Here is a 21,550-nt window from a genome sequence, read left to right as displayed (position 1 = left end):
TTGCTCTGCACTACGTTTAGCTTCCTTGTTTAGGCAAGGAATGCATTTTATCAATGATGTCTCCTTAGTTCCTCAGGTTCAGCAAACATGTCCTTCCTCGTCCCTGATACCATAACCCAGTGGCAGGCAAATGGCTTCTGTGTGAATGGTGACGCTGGGTTTGGCATTTCATCAACAGTCACTCTGGAAATCTCCCAGCCTTTTTTTGTTGAAATGACTTTGCCCTTTTCAGTTGTTCGAAATGAACAATCCGACTTGGTTGTCAGTGTCTTCAGCTACCTGAGTACATGTGTAGAGGTAAGCTGTTCCCTTTGATCTGGACACGAACTCTACCAACGCCAAAAGATCTCTCAATATTTTCCTTGAATATTGCCCTAGTCTCTTTATTCTCAAATGCAAAAATGGCACTATCAAGTTATAAGACCTGTTCCCATAGTTTTTTGCTAGCAAATTGGCTAATTTTCTCAAGATGGGAAGAGGAATCGTAGCAGCAAAGTTTTTAGAATGCCACCCTCATTGCTTGACTGGTTTTTTTTTTTTTCAGATTTCGGTCCGGCTGGAATCATCTCAGTATTTTGAAGCAAATATCAGCACCCCTAAAAACAATGGCAGTGAGATTATCCAAGCTGGAGAGAAGAAAACGTATGTCTGGACTCTTCTACCGAAGACATTGGGTAAGTCAATGGGTATGCCAATCCCTCATGGAAAACAAGCCCTTTTGTTTTTTAACTTTTTTTTTCTTTACTTTTATTTCCAGTATAGTTAACACAAAGCGTTATATTAGAGTCAGGTGTACAATAGAGTGAGTCAACAATTCTATACATTATTCAGGTCTCATCATGGTAGGTGCAGTCTTAATCCCCAGGATGGGTGAAATAGATGTAGGGAAAAAACAGCCTACTTTTATAGCCTTCATTTATTTTTCTTAAATCCTCTATACAAACATAGTTTTCTCCCTCACATTTTGTAAGTCTCATTTTTGTAAATTTTCTTTAAAAAATTTTTTTAAATGTTTATTTATTTTTGTGAGAGAGACAGCACGCAAGCAGGGGAGGGGCAGAGAGAGCAGGAGTCACAGAATCCAAAGCAGGATCCAGGCTCTGAGCCATCAGCACAGAGCCCGACGTGGGGCTGGAACCCCTGAACCATGAAATCATGACCTGAGCCGGAATCAGACGCTTAAACGACTGAGCCACCCAGGTGCCCCTCCTCTTTGTAAATTTTCAATTAAAAATCCTATTTTGATCATCTCTTTTCCAGTTGCTAATGCAAAGCCACCATTCATTTGTATAAAAGCATAACATGATTTAAATACAATATAAATGCCAATTTTCATGATCAAATCCATATGTCTTGTCCCAAAAGGAGGTTATATTTTCATTAATGTTGCTCAGGTCCTCCACTTCTAACTTGCTCCTTCACCCATCATCGTGGACATGTGTCACCTATACCAAAATTACTCCTCAATCATGATGATTGCCAGGACTTCTAAATTTGCTAGATATATCATGAAACATCAAAAACAGTGAACCCTTGGATGGAGATCAGACACTGAGAAGAGTATTTTCTTCATGCATGTGTTATCTGCAATATAGAAAAATAAATTTGGAAGTATCTTGTTGAAAATATAAGGGAAGGGAAAGTTAAAAAAAAAAACTAGTAAAGAAAATGCTAGATGTGATAGATCCATGACACTCATTATCGCTGATGTAAAAAATTGTCATTAAAATTTCCTTTATTTCATGTTCCATGTTCATTGTGTTATTGCAGGCAGCAAAGAGTTTATTTATGCGATTATTTTGGTTCACCTGTGATGTTGGTGTGACTAAAACTACTTTCCCTGTTAGATTTTGTTTCTCGATTTTTCTGACTACACTTAAGTCTTCAAAAATCTTACCCTGGCCATTGAGATAGAATACTATTTGGCATTTTTATGGTAAGTTTTATGGCATTAAGTGGGGCGCACAGTTCTAAGAATAGAGAAATCAAAGTCGTTCTTAAAAAGAAACAAATGAAACAAAACACAGCAACAAGTAAAAACAAGAACAATAATTGGTTATATATATTGGTATATAGGCATACAGTAATAGGAAGCCAAAAGAATTATCTTTTTCAGTCTTCCAATTTTCACAAGCAATGACACTGAAGATCAGTTTTAATTACATGACCCATGATTCACGGGGAGTTAAAAACAATGGATTCCTTGCTAGCACTGACTTAAATCCAGTGCCCTTTCCACTATGTCATATTTTACTATTTGTGTTTGTTCAAACTTGGGAAAAGTGAGGATCCCTGGTTATTTGATATTCTGTCCCCATATTGGTATACGTAACCTTTATCGACAACCAATTATCAAGGAATTTGCTCTGGTGGCTTTGCAAATTATTATTTTTCCTTAAAATATTTTACTTTTTAATTAGATAAATGAATCATTTATTTTTTGTTGGGTTGGTTTTTAACTTCTTTTTTATTTGAGTAGAGTAGGCACACTGTGCGACATTAGTTTCAAGTATAAAACTTAGTGATTGAACATCTCTATGGTATAACCACCATCTGTCTCCATACAAGGCTACTACAATGTCATTGACTATACTCCCCATGTTGTGCCTTTTATTCCCATGACTTATTCATTCCATGACTGGAACCCTCTCCTTCACGCATTTTGCCCATTACCCCACCCCCTTCCCTCTGGCAACTATCAGGTTGTTTGTATTTAGATCTGATTCTTTTTGTTTGTTTCTTTGTTTTGTTTTTTACATAATGAATAGTGTATTTAACATAAAGATCTTGAAACAGCTAAAACAGAGTATATCAAATCATCTTCAGGCAGGAGAAAGAACAAATTATTTTGGTCAAGCACAAATACGATGATAGTATGTATTCAGTTCATCCAATTCAAGATGTGGTTCGTAGAGTCTAACCATTTCCCATTACAGAAGAGGCCTATGGTCAACAATTTAACTTATATTCAGGAATGTTTTCCAGGTAAAGTGAATATCACGGTAGTTGCTGAGTCCAGACAAAGTAGTGCCTGCCCCAAAGAAGCAGCTGATCAGCAGAATCTAAACTGGAAAGATACTGTGGTCAAAAGTCTATTGGTGGAGGTATGTACATGCAAAACTGTCAGGCTCTTTCAGATAAGCAATGGGTTAAATATAGGGAGGCATTCTTCTTGAATATACTTAATGAATTGAGTATAGTGACTTTTGACACAAAACATATCATTTTAGATGAATTAAAGCAGCAGGAAAATTCATCCTTTCTTTAACTAATATCTGACCCAGGATAGTAAAGCTTAATATTTGAAACAGGCTTGATGATTTTTTGCTTGCTCCCGACTCGTGGTTCCTGTAGACCTGTTGCTCTTCCCTTCCTTTTTTTTTTAATTTTTTTTTTTTACATTTTATTTATTGTTGAGAGAGAGAGAGAGACAGAGCACAAGTGGGGGAGGGGCAGAGAGAGAGGGAAACACAGAATCCGAAGCAGACTCCAGGCTCTGAGCTGTCAGCACAGAGCCCGTTGCGGGGCTCAAACCCATGAACCATGAGATCATGACTTGAGCCGAAGTCAGTTGCTTAACCGACTGAGCCACCCAGGCGCACCTTCCCTTCCTTTTTTTTAACCGACTCTTAAATCCGAGACAAATCTACTTGTCCTACACTCCGGTGTAGATCCCATCATCCTCAAAAAGAATTAACAGGGGCACCTGGGTGGCACAGTCGGTTAAGCGTCCGACTTCAGCCAGGTCACGATCTCGCGGTCCGTGAGTTCGAGCCCCGCGTCGGGCTCTGGGCTGATGGCTCGGAGCCTGGAGCCTGTTTCCGATTCTGTGTCTCCCTCTCTCTCTGCCCCTCCCCCGTTCATGCTCTGTCTCTCTCTGTCCCAAAAATAAATAAAAAACGTTGAAAAAAAAATTTTAAAAAAAAGAATTAACAATTCTCAGTAGATAATTCTCACCTCGCCTCTTGGTCCTACTCCACAAAACACTGTCATTTGTCATTGGAGATGCTGGACGGGATCGGGGGGTCGACAGTGTCCCACGATGATATCGAAGTTATCTTTGTTCGAACAATGGGAACACAGGGTCTAAAGTAGATCTTTGTACTACACAGTGACTTCCAAATTTAAACAAAAGGGGTCAATGAATGGATCATCTCCCGGGGACAAACATGGGCCAGTCATGCCTCTCTGAGCTGATTCTGGATTACGTTTCCTACATGGAAGGTGCCCCAGACTCATTACTTTGTGCTTGTCTTTGTTTACTCTTTGACAGCCTGAAGGTATTGAAAAAGAAATGACTCAAAGTTTCCTTATCTGTACACAAGGTAAGAGACTCTTTTAGGTTGTCAAATTAGTCCCAAAGAAAATTTGTCAACAGAGTCAACTTATTTCCTTTCCTTACACATTAGTTCCCTGGCCACACTGAGTAATTTCAGTGATTTCATGTTAAGTGCCTAACAGGGGATGATTTTATTTCATCCCCTATCTTCATTGTACAATTTTGGCTAACCAAAAGTATAATTTGTGAGAATTTTTTTGTCAGTTCATCTATGACATTGGTCTGCCTCAACCCGTTTTCCCATTTTACATATTTTTTGGTTCCTCTTGCCATATGATTTGTTGCACAGCATTGGACAGAGGAAGATCAGGACTGGGAGAAAGCAACCCACAGACACATCACCACCCCTCAGTCACCTGCTTTGTGGCCATCTTGTTGATGATGATCTGATGTTAGTGGGAATCTCCAAACTTTGCCTTCTGTGTGTGCTATTTTATATGTCATAGTCAGTAGTTTTTTACATTTTCTTCACACATAAGGAGTTTAGGCACTCTACTAATGGAAACTAAGGGCCATTATCTAATACACACACACACACCATTCTCTGAATGTATTATTATTCTAAATGAGATCAGAGATTTCAATTTCATCTTTCTAATAAGCAACTTGCAAAATAAAAGTCAATAATGGAATCTGTTTCCTAATATGTTTGTCCCACGTATCTGGCTGCTATTGTCTGTAAAAGAAAGTTATCACATTATCTTTTTTATCAATATTTTCCATCTAGGGACCAAAGTCTCCAATCAGGTCGTTTTGGACTTGCCAAACAATGTGGTAGAAGGATCATCCAGGGCCTTTTTCACTGTTGTGGGTAAGTTGGCTAAATCTTGTCTTTCACAATGAGTTGAAAATTTTGATTGAGGTGATCTTAAAAAAAATAATCCTCAAAATAACAGAATGGAGAGATTTCTCTAAACTATTAGTTGGAGGGAAGGATTGTTGAAGGTCATTCTCTATGCTTATTTCCATGTGGGATCAAGGAGAATGGTACCATTTTCTTTTTTTTTCTTCCACATTTTTTATTTAAATTCTAGTTAGCTAAGGAGCACCTGGGTGCCTCAGTCGATTAAGTGTCCAACTTCGGCTCAGGACGTGATCTCGTGGTTGATGGGTTCGAGCCCCACATCGGGCTCTGTGCTGACAGCTCAGAGCCTGGAGCCTGCTTCAGATTCTGTGTTTCCCTCTCTCTCTATCCCTCTCTCACTAGTGTTCTGTCTCTCTCTGTCTCCCTCTCTCAAAATAAATAAACATTAAAAAAAATTCTAGTTAGCTACATATAGTGTAATATTGGTCAGGAGGAGTAGAATTTAGTGATTCATCACTTACATATAACTCTCAGTGCTCCTCACAAGTGCCCTCCTTAGTACCTACCACCCATTTAGCCCATTCCCCCCCACCTCTGTCCATCAACCCTTAGTGTTTTTCTCTATTGTTAAGAGTCCCCTGGGGCACCTGGGTGGCTCAATTGGTTGAGCATCCCCCTTGGGCTGAGGTCATGATCTCCCAGTCTGTGAGTTCGAGCCCCACATCGGCTAACCGCTCAGAGCCTGGACCCTGCTTCAGATTCTGTGTTTCCTTCTCTCTCTGCCCCTCCCCCACTCATACTCTGTCTCTCTGCCTCTCTCAAAAATAAACATTTTAAAAAATTTTTAAAAGAGTCTCTTATGGTTTGCTTTCCTCACTCTCTCTCTTTTCCCCTTCCCATATGTTCATCCATTTTTTTTCCTAAATGTCACATATGAGTGAACTCATATGATATTTGTCTTTCTCTGACTGATTTAGCTTGCTTGGAATAATACACTCTAGCTCCACCCACATCATTGCAAAGGGCAATATTTTATTCTTTTTGATGGCTTAGTAATATTCCATCATATATGTATATATATATGTATATGTATGTATATATATGTGTGTGTGTGTGTGTATATATATATATATATATATCCACATCTTCTTTATCCATTCATCAGTCGATGGACATTTGGGCTCTTTCCATATTTAGCTATTGTTGATAGTGCTGCTATAAACATTGGGGTGAATGTACCCTTTCAAATCTGTATTTTGGTATCCTTTGGGTAAATACTTAGTAATGCAACTGCTGGATTGTGGGGTAGTTCTGTTTTTGAATTTTTGAGAAACCTCCATACTATTTTCCAGAGTAGATGCACCAGTTTGCATTCCTACCAACAGTATAAGAGGGTTCTATTTTCAAATCTATGCCCTTAGGAAACACTTGTTCTGCTGCACGATAACTGCCATTTAGAAAACAAAGGCTTCTATTATAGCTCATTAATCAGAAATATTATACATATTTATATATTTCCCCTTTGAAAAATCAGAATAAACTTTGCTTGGTAAAGATGCTGAGAATTTCCTCAGTAACAGGCAAAATCTATTTTACAAAAGGCAAACTTCTTTTTCTAACATTAATGCTTTTGTGGGAGGGATGGATTGCAGTTATAATTCACAGGCTCAGTTTCTCAAAAAGCTAACAAGCAAACAAGCAAAGACACACTTTTCTAACTTCCCCCTGTCTCTGGTAAGGAGATTTTCAGAAATATTTTGTATGCTTTGGGGCACCTGGGTGGCTCAGTCGGTTAAGCACCCAACTCTTGGTTTCGGCTCAGATCATAATCTTGCAGTTCGTGAGTTCGAGCCCCGCGTCAGGCTCGGCGCTGACAGTGAGGAGCCTGCTTGGGATTCTCTGTCTTCCTCTCTCTCGGCGTCCTCCCCTCTCAAAAATAAACATTTAAACAAAAAAGAAACATTTTGCATACCAGAAACTCCTTTAACTTCACCGGCTACGCCTATCTCCTCTTTAGAATTACCTCAGGAGAACGTTCCTTGTTTCCACCATTTAAATGCAATTTTAGGGACACCGAGGTGGCTCAGTCAGTTAAGCATCTGGCTTTGGCTCAGTTCACGATCTCAAGGTTCATGAGTTCGAGCCCTGTGTTGGGCTCTGTGTTGACAGCTCAGAGCCAAGAGTCTGCTTCAGATTCTGTGTCTCCCTCTCTCTCTGCCCCTCCCCTGCTTGTATTCTGTCTCTCCCTCAAAAATAAACAACCCTTAAAAAACAATTGTAATGCGATTTTTAATATTTCCTACTTCCACTGTGTGTCTTTTATCTGCGGTTGTTAATGCTGAGGTACCAACCATAAGCGGTGGTAACCTTCTGCTTTTCTTATTTTTAGGGGATATTCTAGGACTTGCGATGCAGAATCTGGAGAATCTTCTCCAAATGCCTTATGGATGTGGAGAACAGAATATTGCCCTACTTGCATCGGATACCTATGTCCTAGACTATCTACAATCTACTAAACAGTTGACTGAGGAAGTTAAATCTAAGGCTTTCTATTTCTTGTCTAACGGTGAGGCTATTTGAGTAATTTCCACCCATAATAAATAAAATCAATTGTCCCTGATACCAAGATGTCCTAAAGCTATTATTATAAGGTGGTCTCGTGGGGGGGGGGGGTGCAGGTAGGTATTTATTTTTGACCCATAATAGTGGGTCTGGACTCCGAACTGAGGTGCTCTGAGTCCTAGCTATTTTTTCTTTTTACTTCAGTATCTACGCGGTCATTCAGCTTCACAGATTAGAACAATAACTTTTAAAATTATGAGCCCAGTTTTTTTTTCATCTGAACATTGTGCCACCCTACCCAGTTTGTTGTGCTACTAATAGCTATAAATAGCTCACTCATCAAGTTCTGTATTCGTTTGCCCAATAGTATTCCATTGTAATGAAGTGACTGGATTTGTATGTAAAAAAAAAAAAAAGGATATACAAACCTTGCAAAATGTGACACCAACGAGAGATCCAAGGGGATAATTTCTCCAGGTTTACTTTTCAGAAAGATATCACAGAAATAAATTAACCTTAAGGAAAAGGTATTAAACAATTAGTTAAGTGCCACTTAGTAAGCTAGGCATAGTCACATGTCATATCTGGTCATTAAAACCCTGTAAAGCATGACTTACTTTTTCTCACTATGGACAGAGAACCCAAATTTCAGAAATTAAACGTGAAATGATCCTCCTAGTAATTTCTGTCTGTCTAAAACCCAAACACAGGGCTTGTGCTATGCCATTCTTTTTCTTCTAATTTTCGTAGCTTGAAAAACTAATTTCCTATTTTTTTTCATTTTAGGTTATCAAAAGCAGTTGTCTTTCAAAAACTTTGATGGTTCATATAGTGTGTTTTGGCAGAGTAACCGGAAAGGAAGCCTGTGGTAAGAGATGAACATTTTGTTTTAAATAATGTAAGAGTGATCCGAAGAGGGCTTGTGACAGTCTGAGGGGGCTGAGTTCGGTGGGATTTGGAAGCAAAATGAGTTTCGAAGTGACTTTACAGAAAGGAATCACATTGACTAAAATGTTTGACTATTCTATCTCTAATACAACCATATAACTAAAGTACCGTGGCAATTTGCCTGGCAGTCTGATCATTTAATGACACCCCCCTGTACCGCCACAGCCTAACACTGTGGCAAATGACACAGGTTGGTCTACACTTCTCAGAGAGCCATGTAGATTCAGGAGAGAGGAAAGGAAAACCAGAAGGCCCCAGAGCATCTAATTAAACCCATTCTGTCTCCGTGTATAGATAATCCAATGAACCACAAAACAAGAATTTTGAGTGGAAACACGCTGGAAATTACCTACGCTTAGGTTCACATATTGACGTTCACAGCATTTTACTGACCCAGTGGAAAAATCCACTCTCAGTAAATGTTCTTTGCGGTCAACAGGAGCCAAATCAGACGCAGCCACTCTTGTAGGGGGAACAATGCTGATGAACCTGTTGGAGAAATGACATCTCTTTCTTATCTAACTGTTGTCTAACTAGTGATTTGTATTACAGGCTCAGTGCCCTTACTTTTAAGACATTAGAGAAAATGAAGGAATATGTTTACATTGATGAACAAGTTCAAAAACAGACCTTGCTCTGGCTTTCAAGCAAACAGCAAATCGATGGCTGCTTTAAAAGTGATGGCAAGCTTTTCAACAATGCCTGGGAGGTGAGAGATGAACAGAATTAGGCCTTCCTCGCGTCGTTGCATTGCCTACCTTTCCTACTTCTGGTCTAACTCATCTAGAACAGGAATATTTTTCCTGGGAATATTACCCCTTCTGAGTCCACCAGGGTTGTAGGTCCCTGGGGTACTGGTCAACAGCCTCATTCCCCTGCATGCATGTTAACCACAGCTAGACTAACTCCTCCTGAACCTGCTGTTTGCCTCATGGTCTTTAGTTCTTCCATAGAACTAGTCTCCTGCAGTGGAGAAACTAAAAATAGGAGAGAAGGAAGAAAAAAGAAACCTAGAAGGGAAACATTCATAAATTTAAAGTCAGACAATATGTTAAAGAATGGGGCCCTAATTAGGGAATTCATTCCTATTTATGGATGGCAAGAACGTTCAGGAAGCATATCCAGTCATTCACAGCATTTCAGTGAAACTCTTTCAATGTTTTGTCAAGTCAAAGGAGGAAGGCTTGGGTTGCTGTAGGTCAAAATACAAATGAGATGAACTATGTCCTTGAAGGTACCCACCCCTTCCCTTCCCCTGTGCATATGTAGGTAAATCACTAGGCATTTTCCCTTCTGCTTTCCTTTCTTTGAGGATACCTGTACACCTCCATTCCATCCTCTACATTCTTTTTTTTTTTTAATTTTTTAATGTTTATTTTTTTTTTAATTTTTTTTTCAACATTTATTTATTTTTGGGACAGAGAGAGACAGAGCATGAACGGGGGAGGGGCAGAGAGAGAGGGAGACACAGAATCGGAAACAGGCTCCAGGCTCTGAGCCATCAGCCCAGAGCCCGACGCGGGGCTCGAACTCACGGACCGCGAGATCGTGACCTGAGCTGAAGTCGGACGCTTAACCGACTGCGCCACCCAGGCGCCCCTAATGTTTATTTATTTTTGACAGAGAGCATGAGCAGGGGAGGGGCAGAGAGAGAGGGGGACCCAGAATCCCAAGCAGGCTCCAGGCTCTGAGCTGTCAGCACAGAGCCCGATGCGGGGCTTGAACTCACAGACCTTGAGATCATGACCTGAGCCGAAGTCGGCCGCTCAACCCACTGAGCCACCAAGGTGCCCCTCCGTCCTCTACGTTCTTTATTCTCCTAACCTTTGTATTTCCCTCTGAAAACAAGCCCTGATCATGATTTTTTTAGCATGCCATAGTATCGCCTAAAATATTCGGGGCTTTCCCTCTTTATTGTTCAGAGTCACCACACCTATTTTTGGATTTGAAACCTAAAGCTAATCCACTTCAAAATATGGACAAATGGCCACTCTGTATGGTATTTCATTTTAATGCAATTTTTTTCAAATTGTTATACTGTTTGTAGTGTAGAAAAATGTCTTTATCTTTTTACTGTTTTGAAGTTTGTTTTTGAGAGAGAGCACGCACGCAAGCGTGAACAAGAGACAGAGAAAGAGGGGGAGAGAATCCCAAACAGCCCTCACGCTGTCAGCACAAAGCCCAACCCTGTGGCTCGATCCCACGAACCATGAGATCATGACCTGAGCTGAAATCAAGAGTCGGACACTTAACACGCTGAGCCACCCAGGCTCCCCTAGACAAACGTCTTTAAATTATTTCAAATCTCTTCTTCACAATAGGAGCACCCTGGTAGAGAAGAGCTCTTGTCCTTATGTAGAAAATGAGAATTGTGAATGTTCTTTTCTAAAACATCTCTGCAAGCTTTCTTCTTACCGGGCTCGTTACTGATCACTGCTTCCGTTTATCTGATCTTACCCAATCCCTTTTCCACGATTCTGTGTGTGTGTGTGTGTGTGTGTGTGTGTGTGTTGAGTTGGGAAGGAGTAAGAAGCAACAGAAAAACAAGAACCCATACTGCAAGAGAGTGGTGATAGAACCTGTTATAATTTAAATGGATTCCCACAGCTTATTTTGGTGTTCCTTTCTACAGTTATTTGCACCTTGCAAACTGAGCTCCTCAGATGTTCATTTTCTGAGGAAGAGGTCACCTTTTGCTTAAATAGAGAAACTGAGAGGTTTATGCCTTTCAGAGGATCTCAAATGCCATCTGAATGCTATGCACCTATATCATTAGAGCACCCATTCATTTCCCTGTGTCTTATTCCTAACTTTCTGAATCAGAATCTCTTGTGTGAATGCTGGTTTATCTAATGCTTAAGTTCCCCACTGCATTTTTATGCATTGTCAGCTTACAAATTGCGTAACTTATAGATGCTTTTCTGGTTTTACACTCTACGAATCCTTGAGACCTGACTATCGTTACTTCCTAGGATACGTCCCCAGGGATGCAGCTTCGCAGCAACCTTCTGCTCCAGGGCAGCAGAAATTCTGTGTTTGTTTTTCCAAATCAACAACAAATAAAGGAAAACAGAGCCATGGGAGTTATTTGGAATTCATGCCCAATCCTGGGTCATGCAAACAGATTGTCATTTCGTGTACTTGACATTAATTGTATTTTTGTTTATTTCATTAGTGTAATGAATTTTGATGGATTCTCACTCCGATAGCATAGTTATTAACCCTCTCATTTTAAAATTACATTTAGGATGTTTTTATAAATAAAAGTATTGGTTCCAGTGTTTCTAGCATACTTAGTTTCACTTCAGAAGAATAGCTCTTTTTTGTGTGTGGTCTACTATCCTGTGTGATTAATTGTTCCCTTGTGTTTAGGGTGGAGAAGAAGAGGACGTTTTACTCACTGCCTATATTGTCGGAGCATTCCTTGAAGCTGGACTCAATTTCACCGTACGGATTCTTATCATCCTTGAGTTCCAGCTAGTTGAATGTACATTAAATGCATTATGGGTTCAGAGCGATTTGAAATCCTTAGACTGAACGAAACATCGGGAGAGCATTTAATTCATTACCCCTCCTTAAGTTAAAGCTGCTCAAAGTTTTTCTGATTCATAGAAACCTCTGATGAACGCTTGCGTTTTTCTCTAGGGAAAATACACATAGGCACACATCCGCAAGCTTTTCATACCATTTCAGGTATCGAGATATCTCCTTATGTTCAGCCATGAATTTCAGGTTAAGAAGTCCTGTTTTAGATGTAGACGTAACCGAAGAGTCTGTCAAACCAGTATAGTATGTAAACATTTTCAACTTAAGTGTGATCATATTGGCTACCCCCCAATCCCAAATTCAGATTATCCGACTGAAAAATCCATTCCTGAACTAAGTGAAAAAGCAGGAATTTTTAGTCACTAGTATATCTCGAAAAGCATCCTTAGAAATATAATGCATATTACTTGGCTTTTATTTCCCAAACACCAATATTGTCATTAAAACTGAATTTTAACAATATTTATGAACTATCACACATACGTGTATATGAATAAGTTTATATGCAAAACATACTTCAAGGACATATTGTATACATTTTACAGAATGATTAGTTTAAATAGTCAGCAAACTTATAAAGTATTCAGGTATTATTTTAAAATATATTATTCTTCGCCTTGACTAGTTTCCTGCTCTACGAGATGGGCTCTTTTGCCTAGAGGAAGCACTTCAACACGGGGTCACTAATGGCTATAATCATGCAATTCTAGCTTACGCTTTTGCATTAGCTGAAAAAAAGGAGCAAATGGAATCCTTACTCCAGATCCTGGATCAATCTGCTACCAAAACAAGTAAGTATTATTATTCACTCTTACTAATGAGGATGGCTTTGAGAATAAAGAAATGAAACTTACTTGTAATCATATAGGAACCCTGTCTTCACTGGTCTGCTTCCATTTCTCTTGTGGAATTTCTCGGCGCCCCTTTATCTTTAAAGAACATTACATAGGGCACCTGTTGGCTCAGTCAGTTGAGCATCCAACTCTTGATTTCGGGTCAGATCCTGATTCTGGAGTCAAGGGATCAAGCCCTGCTGAGCGCAGAGCTTGCTTAAGATTCTCTCTCCCTCTCTCTCTCTGTCTCTCTGCCCTTCTAAAATTACAAAATTAAATTTAAAATTAAAAAAGTTTTAAAACAATAAAAATAAAATCAAGAACGTTACATGTTTTCTATTTCCCTCTTTCTCCTTTCTGTTAGTCTCTTTTCCAATGAGTGAAGTAGGGAAAATCAAGCATGGTGACCATGCCGTCGACCAAAATTACTGTTTGTGTGACTTAATCACATACTGCTTTTAACCTTAGGGAATTGCTATTGGAAGCTATATGGGTTTTCTAAGACTGCTTATATAACAAAGTGCTGCAGACTAGGTGGCTGAAACAACATAAATTTATTATCTCACAGTTCTAGAGGTTTAAAGTCCAAGATCCAGGTATCAACAAGTGAGGTTTCTCTTCTTGGCCTATAGATGGGCATCTTCTCCCTCTGTCTTCACACGGGCGTTCTTCTGTGCACCTGTCTGGTGTCCCTTCTGTGTATCCAAATTTTCCCCTCTTATTGGAATACTAGTCATACTGGAGTAGAGCCCACGTTAACAGTGTCATTTTTCACTGAATCACCTCTTTAAAGGCCCCATCTCCAGAGGCGCTTGGGTGGCTCAGTCGGTTAAGCGTCCGACTTCAGCTCAGGTCACAATCTCGCGGTCCGTGAGTTCGAGCCCCGTGTCGGGCTCTGGGCTGATGGCTCAGAGCCTGGAGCCTGCTTCTGATTCTGTGTCTCCCTCTCTCTCTGTCCCTCCCCCATTCATGCTCTGTCTCTCTCTGTCTCAAAAATAAATAAACGTTAAAAAAAAATTTAAAGGCCCCATCTCCAAAGAGAGTCACATTCAGAGGTACTGGAGATTAGGGCTTCAATATGTGAATTTTGAGAAAACACATCTCAACCCACAGCAGAGGTCAGAAATGGAATTCGCACTGTTCTTATGTGTAATCAGCGGTATTTATAGGGACTATGTGAAAATTCTTCCTTTTCCTTAGATAATGTCATATACTGGGAACGAGCAAAGAAACCCAAGACAGAAGCATCCCCGTTCTTTATTCCTCCTGCACCTTCTGCTGAGACTGAGAAGACTTGTTATGTGCTCTTGGCTGTTCTTTCCAAGAAAACTCCTGATCTCACCTATGCGAGTAAAATTGTGCAGTGGCTTGCCCAGCAGATGAATTCCCATGGGGGTTTCTCCTCCACTCAGGTGATTGACATGGGCCTGATATTAATCATATGTTTCATGCGAAAGATGCTAGCCTTCAATAATCTAGATAGCAAAGGTAATCATAGAAAATACCTTCTGAGATGAAGAATATTTGATATTGTGTATGCCCAACGATTTGTTGGGCAGTTCTTGTGCAACAAAGACTCTACCAAGAATTCTTCATATACAGATGAATAAACTAAGGCCTCTGTTCAAGGAATTTGTGACTGATTTTTACCTCCATTTGCACAGTAAAAGTAGAATGTAAGTCTAGAAGGGATTGTTACCGTAAGCACCAGAGTCTTGATGATGTTAGATATCCAATAATACTATGATACTACATATAGACCAAGAAAAAAAATTTCTCTCTATGTGGTGTACGCATTGGGAAAAACAAATGGAAGTAATGAGTAACAAAAGAAAGGGGTATAAAAAACAGTGGCTTATGTCTTTCCTTAACAGGAAAAAAAGTAAAATTCAAAGAAATGCGGTTTGATTCCTATGAAGGAAATTGTTACTTCCCTCCTTATTTTCTTTGCTTTAGTCTTAGTATCTGAATAAAATCATATGTTAGTGAATCTCCCAACATCCTTTTCTGATTCTGACTCCTTTTCTTGAAGATTGTTGGGCATAAGCATTATCCAAGGCAGCCAAAGTACATAGAACCTTAATTTTTAGAAAAGATTTGACACTATTTTCAACAACAGAGACTACATTGCATTAAATCCTTTAAACTAAAATCTAATTAAGATGGGTTGAAGAAGATTAAATGGCAATCATTGCATAAGCAAATGTATCTTCCTATGACTTAAGATTTGTTTCTTGGTCCGTTGACCTGTCTTAGGGATATTTTTACGGATTTATTTAAAGTTCATGGTCAAGTGATGACTAATATTGCAACATAACAGAACTTAGATCTTGGCTTCTACTGTTCTTTGCAGGACACTGCAGTCTGTCTTCTTGCCATGACCCGCTACATGAAGTTAACCTTCTCTGATGACCAAAACACCGTCACCTTTCGCAGTGAAGAATCCAGTGAGATTTTCCAGGTTAACAGTGACAATCGCTTACTGGTCCAGCGTTCCGAACTAACAAAAGCACACGGACAATATACAGTAGATGTGGAAGGACAAGGTTGTGCGTTTATCCAGGTAATAGAAATCTACCTGAGGCAGAAATAAATATTTGCCAGTTAAAAAGCCAGACTATCCTTTTAGTTATAGATAGAGTGTTATTTTACCATTGTATATTTTCATTATCTCCATTCTTTCTCTCATTGATATTTTCTAATCAAAAGCTGAAAATGCAAGTTATTTTATGAAGAGACACTTAAAACTAAAGATAGCTGGGTAACTGAGAAGTTTCTCGAGGAATGTCACTGTTAGAAAAAATTCCGATATTTCCATTAAATTATATAAAGGTTCTTACATCTTCTGAAAACTGAACAATTACATTTAGCCTTATTCCCTGATGGTAAAGATATAAAATAAAGTGCATTAGAAATAAATATAGAAGGGGGGGTGCCTGGGTGGCTCAGTTGGTTGAGCGCCTGACTTCAGCTCAGGTCATGAACTCACAGTTTGTGAGTTTGAGCCCCACGTCGGGCTCTGTGCTGACAGCTCGGAGCCTGGAGCCTCCTTTGGATTCTGTGTCTCCCTCTCTCTCTCTGCCCCTCCCCTGCTCACGCTCTGTCTCTCTCTCAAACACAAATAAACGTTTAAAAAATTAAATTTAAAAATAGAGGAAACAGAAGTCCTTCAATTTTTACTTCAGGATAAATTTGTCTTATGATTTTCTTACGATTTGCTTTTCTTTTTAGGCTACCCTGAGGTATAACGCACTCCTACCTAAGAAGGCATCTGGATTTTCCCTTTCCTTGGAAATGATAAAGAAAAACTCATCGGATACATTCCAGAGCCATTTTAACCTGACTGTAACCCTCAAGTGAGTGTCCCATTTTGACATCAACTCCCAGCTTAGACAGAGGGCAATAGATCAAACAATAATTATTTTAAATAGTAGCAAAATAAATATTAATGATGGCAACCACGATGAGTTCATAGGTTGGTGGTGATATTTCTACGGCATAGTTACTTTATAGCTCTCTCTGTACACACCAGTTTAGTACTTATGCAACTATGACTTGTATTATAGGCAAGTATAAATTTGAAAGCTTCTGCTGGAAATATATTCCAGCAATGCTCCCATTTGTGTGTGCGTGTGTGTGTGTGTGTGTGTGTGTGATCTGTCAGATTTGGGCAACAGAGATACTATTTTTTTTTCCTCCTGAAGACCACACAGTGGGGTCAGTACAAGGAAACTTACAAATACTGGTTCTCTAACTATGCAGAGCAAAATTTTAGATTTTTATTATTTGGAGTAGATAAAATCATTCTCTTGAATTAAAATATAATTTATTGATGCCAGAGAGCTTTAATCCTAGTTAATATGTGGAGAAACACCAAGTAAAATTAGTTTGGGGGATTTTTCTTAGGATTTCCGAATGAAAATCTTTTAAACGTCAGGGCTAAGATAAGAACTACATACGCTGTGGAACCCTCAACGTCATGTCCAAACAATGCTGTCCAGAGTCAGGGACATAATCTAGGGACATAATCTAGTAGTCAGGGCATGACTACTCTAAGATTCTGCCAACATCTTGCTTTCTAAACAAAGATATCCTTTATTGTGCAAATCTAAGGCTAACATAAGTGTATGTCATATAAATTTATCAGCTTTGTTTAAAATTCATGATTTTGAGGCCTCAGGTAAACTTAAAAGAGATTGGAGAGATTCTGGGTCCAGATAATTCACTCTTTACTCCAAATTACGCTCCTTTGTATCTTCTCATCCATTATTATCCTAGTAGTGCCTATTCTCAGATGTTTGAGAATGACTTTCTTCGCCCTGTTCCCTCTTCAGTTCTTGCCTTGGCTCCAGACGTACAGACAGTTGGTATCTACGTCTCCATCATCCTTGCCTTAATATAGGTCACTTTTCCAGACAGTTGTCTCAACTTGTGTTTGTTTTTAAATTTCAGATATACTGGAATCCGCAATAACTCCAATATGGTCCTTGTTGATGTCAAAATGCTGTCAGGATTTACTCCAATCATGGCATCTATTGAGGAGGTAAATAATAGAAGCCTAAAACGTGAGCACAGAAAAGGCTACAGTGTATACACGGAATAATTCGTTAGCAGAACAAAATCGTGCAATTCTTCCTTTAAACAAATATATTCAGAGTTCATTTGTTTATTTTTGCTGTCACACTGGAGGGACGGTGTTCTTACTTTGTAGCAATTAGAAGTCATTTTTTCCCATAGTTCATAATTAATTTCTTTATTTAGTTCCTACTTGTGTTTATAAAAATATCGTGGCATGGAACACCTGGGTGTCTCATTTGGTTAAGCATCTGATTTCAGCTCAGGTCATGATCTCGCAGTTCATGAGTTCGAGCCCTGCATCGGGCTCCACGCTGGCGGTGAGGAGCGTGCTTGGCATTCTCGCTCTGTCCCTTCTCTCTCTCTCTCACTCTCTGCCCCTCCTCTACTTGTGCTTTCTCTCTATCTCAAAATAAATAAACTTCAAAAAATATCATGGCATAAAGGAACATCCATAAAATGGATTCCTGACAATCAGTTAAGTAAAAAGCATGAAACATTCAATACTAGAAGATATTCTTTAAAATCTGTTCTCCATCCCTCCCTGCCAATTTCTTTAAAGCTTGAAAATAATGGCCAAGTGATGAAGGCTGAAGTCAAGAATGATCATGTTCTTTTCTACTTGGAAAGTGTAAGTTGAGCAATAATTGTTTTTTTTTTTCTTCCGTGGCTTTCTTTTGTTTTCTGAAGGTAATTGGATGCTTGTGTTTTATTCATACATATATGAATTTTTATCCAGTTGACCTTTGAATGACACAGGTTTGAACTGCATGGGTCCATTTACACAAGGATTCTTTTTTTTATAAGTGCAATACAATACTGTAAGTATATTCTCTCTTCCTTATGATTTTCTTAATAACATTTTCTATAGATTTAATGTAAGAATACAGCATATGATATAACATACAAAATATATGTTAATTGTTTATGTTATAGGTAAGGCTTCTCTTCAATAGGAGGCTATTAATAGTTAAGTTTTGGGGAATCAAAATATATATGCAGATTTTCAACTGCACAAGAGGTCGGTACCCTTAACCTCCATGTTGTTCGAGGGTCAACTGTATATCTGATGGGGTTTATTAGAAAATATGGGACATTAAAGATGCTCAGTGTTCTTCCATTCCCACTTCTCCCTCTTAACTCTAAATGTCATTAGATATTTAAGATATTTAATGATATCTAAATATCACTAGATACTAAGAGTTAACAAGCGTGTTCATATATGCTTTAGCTACTTTACTAGGATGACTCAAGTCAGCAATATCATTTTCCTGTTTTTCATTCCTCACAGCATCTAACATAGTATGGACACAGAGTCGATGTAGAATTCATGTAGAGTTTAACAGGAACTCCCAACAAAGGCTGGCATGAGTTTTAGAGTTGTCCTTTCTATGTGTACATCATTACCTTTCACATAAATGCCTACATTACACTAATGCTCTGAACTAGATTCCTTTCACTTCAATATAAGCAATAGGACTTCAAATTTCTTATAATTTAATGTCACCTAACACATGATTTTGTCATTATGTAAGATACTGATACCCTAGTTCTTTTTTTTTCAACATATGAAGTTTATTGTCAAATTGGTTTCCATACAACACCCAGTGCTCATCCCAAAAGGTGCCCTCCTCAATACCCATCACCCACCCTCCCCTCCCTCCCACCCCCCATCAACCCTCAGTTTGTTCTCAGTTTTTAAGAGTCTCTTATGCTTTGGCTCTCTTCCAATCTAACCTCTTTTTTTTTTTTCCTTCCTCTCCCCCATGGGTTTCTGTTAAGTTTCTCGGGATCCACATAAGAGTGAAACCATATGGTATCTGTCTTTCTCTGTATGGCTTATTTCACTTAGCATCACACTCTCCAGTTCCATCCATGTTGCTACAAAGGGCCATATTTCATTCTTTCTCATTGCCACGTCGTACTCCATTGTGTATATAAACCACAATTTCTTTATCCATTCCTGATACCCTAGTTCTATTTAATTGGGTAAATCATGAACTTCTGGATATGATTTGCTCAGTGATTTTCTTTTTGCAGAACTGCTGATGTATTTGTACCTAATGCATTTATCATTTGCGTCTTCATGTGATGTAGACCTGATGTATTTACCATTTGTATCTTTCTAGGTTTTTGGTACAGTAAACAGTTTTACTTTCTCTGTTGAGCAAAGCAACCTCGTGTCCAACATACAGCCAGCCCCGGTTATGGTCTATGATTATTATGAAAAAGGTAGGCAAGCAACGCCCTTGCCCTAAAGCTACTGAACATGACTGTGATATCTAGATCTAAGACTCCCTGAGCCACTAAATTTTCCGAAATCAACCTCAGTCATCAAATACTAAACAGTAACTGGTTTTACTTTCTATATTGCTTTTTTGCCCTCCCTGTTATATCTTCAGACTGGGCCATTTTCGAGTTACCAAAGATTTTCGGCACCTAGAATCTTTTTGACATAGTGTGAGAAAGTGCCCCTTTAACTTGAAATACAAACCATTCGACACTTCCAGTCTCTTTGTTGCTCTTACCATTTCATGCTACCTTTATGGACTTTGATTTGAGAAGGAGAGTGGACAATACTCTGAAATGTTATAGAAAACTCTTGATAGATTAGGTTCCAAAACAGTTGCTAAGATGTTGTAAGGACCATACAAATTTTCCATGGACGCTCAGTGCTGTTAGTTTCTTATTGAATGTCACATGAAATTTGTCAAGTAGCATTTGAATTCCTGCTCTTGTCCTTTACTAATTGAATGTACTTCATCAAGCGCTTTAAACTTTAATACGATATTTTTGGATTTAGAAAATGGAGAAGCGATTGACCGTCTTACAAAATTATTGGAAAGATAAGACCTAATGTATCTACATAGTCTGACATAATCTGATTATAGAAAGTTGGAAACTTAATAAGGGGCGAACTTTCTCTTTATTTTCCAGATGAATATGCCCTTGTTACTTACAACATCAACAGCGTTTCAGATTCCTCATGAGAAAAAACAAAGCACCGGAAAAGGTAAGGAAATTACAAATATTGAAAATATATCTGCAACAAAAGCCTAAGAAGATAAAAACAATAGATGAAACAAAGGGAAGTCTGCCATATGTCACAGGGTTTGAGTAGCTATGTGTACTAAATGAGTATCTTGATAGTCAATAAGATTTTATTTCTTTCTTTAAAATAGCTTTAAAGAATTTCCAGCTGTATACGTGACTTTTGTACATGACTCATTTTTTAAAGCCTCTCATCTTTGTTTTATAAGTTGATAAGTCATCAAATGTAGATGCGCATACATTAATACACATTCACGTATGGATTAGATGTGTGTGTGTATATATGTATGTTTGTTCAGCAATGTCTATACCTATCTATCCATCTATCTATCATCTATCTATCTCTCTCTCTATGCACACACAGTTATGTATTGTTTAACCTATGTTTTTAAATTCCAGATGGAAAGCTATTTACTTTGCATAAACTCATCTTTCTGTATCAAACCTGGAAGAAAGCCATGCATCACCTCCCATATTGAAGAGACCACAGTCTTCTGTGACTTCTTATCAGATTGTATTTTTTATTGTCCCATAAAATGCTTTCATTTCTCATCTGAGTCTGTGAGTTTCTCTCCTTTCAGTACATTATATGTAATTTTCATCCTGGGAAGCTTAGGACTTTCTTTGATAGCGGCTCTCGTAATTTTCTTTACTGGTGTCAATTCTGAGGTCAAGTTTCTAGACGCTATGGTGTACAGACTATGGGATCCTCCAATATCCAGAGAAAGAGCAAGAAAGCCAAGGTCAGTGGACGTGAGGGAAAGAGATGAAGTTAAAGAGGACTTCATATGGGCTCAAGGAAATAAAAGAAACACAGGCAACACAAAACACACAGACTCTTCTCCATGAAAGATCATCAGAGAATAAGGGGAAAAGTATTTAGAAAGTCAC

The 21,550-nt window shown here is 38.7% G+C and overlaps 1 protein-coding gene across 1 annotated transcript in view; it reads left to right on the top strand.

Moving 5' to 3' along the window:
• Positions 1 to 21,209, top strand: part of LOC106987818 (ovostatin homolog 2-like) — a 54,479-nt gene extending 33,270 nt beyond the window's left edge. The window contains exons 19-36 of the mRNA XM_053225803.1: positions 69 to 297; positions 545 to 674; positions 2,986 to 3,104; positions 4,274 to 4,325; positions 5,067 to 5,150; positions 7,534 to 7,710; positions 8,493 to 8,574; positions 9,207 to 9,363; positions 12,027 to 12,101; positions 12,826 to 12,991; positions 14,234 to 14,445; positions 15,387 to 15,596; positions 16,265 to 16,389; positions 17,486 to 17,576; positions 18,171 to 18,239; positions 19,738 to 19,840; positions 20,546 to 20,621; positions 21,059 to 21,209. Coding sequence (XP_053081778.1) covers positions 69 to 297; positions 545 to 674; positions 2,986 to 3,104; positions 4,274 to 4,325; positions 5,067 to 5,150; positions 7,534 to 7,710; positions 8,493 to 8,574; positions 9,207 to 9,363; positions 12,027 to 12,101; positions 12,826 to 12,991; positions 14,234 to 14,445; positions 15,387 to 15,596; positions 16,265 to 16,389; positions 17,486 to 17,576; positions 18,171 to 18,239; positions 19,738 to 19,840; positions 20,546 to 20,598 — 2,134 coding nt within the window. The 3' untranslated portion in view covers positions 20,599 to 20,621; positions 21,059 to 21,209. The remainder of the gene's footprint in view (positions 1 to 68; positions 298 to 544; positions 675 to 2,985; positions 3,105 to 4,273; positions 4,326 to 5,066; positions 5,151 to 7,533; positions 7,711 to 8,492; positions 8,575 to 9,206; positions 9,364 to 12,026; positions 12,102 to 12,825; positions 12,992 to 14,233; positions 14,446 to 15,386; positions 15,597 to 16,264; positions 16,390 to 17,485; positions 17,577 to 18,170; positions 18,240 to 19,737; positions 19,841 to 20,545; positions 20,622 to 21,058) is intronic.
• Positions 21,210 to 21,550: the final 341 nt, after the last annotated feature.

Source organism: Acinonyx jubatus, chromosome B4 (genome assembly GCF_027475565.1).
Source record: "Acinonyx jubatus isolate Ajub_Pintada_27869175 chromosome B4, VMU_Ajub_asm_v1.0, whole genome shotgun sequence".
NCBI lineage: Eukaryota > Metazoa > Chordata > Mammalia > Carnivora > Felidae > Acinonyx > Acinonyx jubatus.
This window is presented reverse-complemented; position numbering and strand designations above follow the sequence as displayed.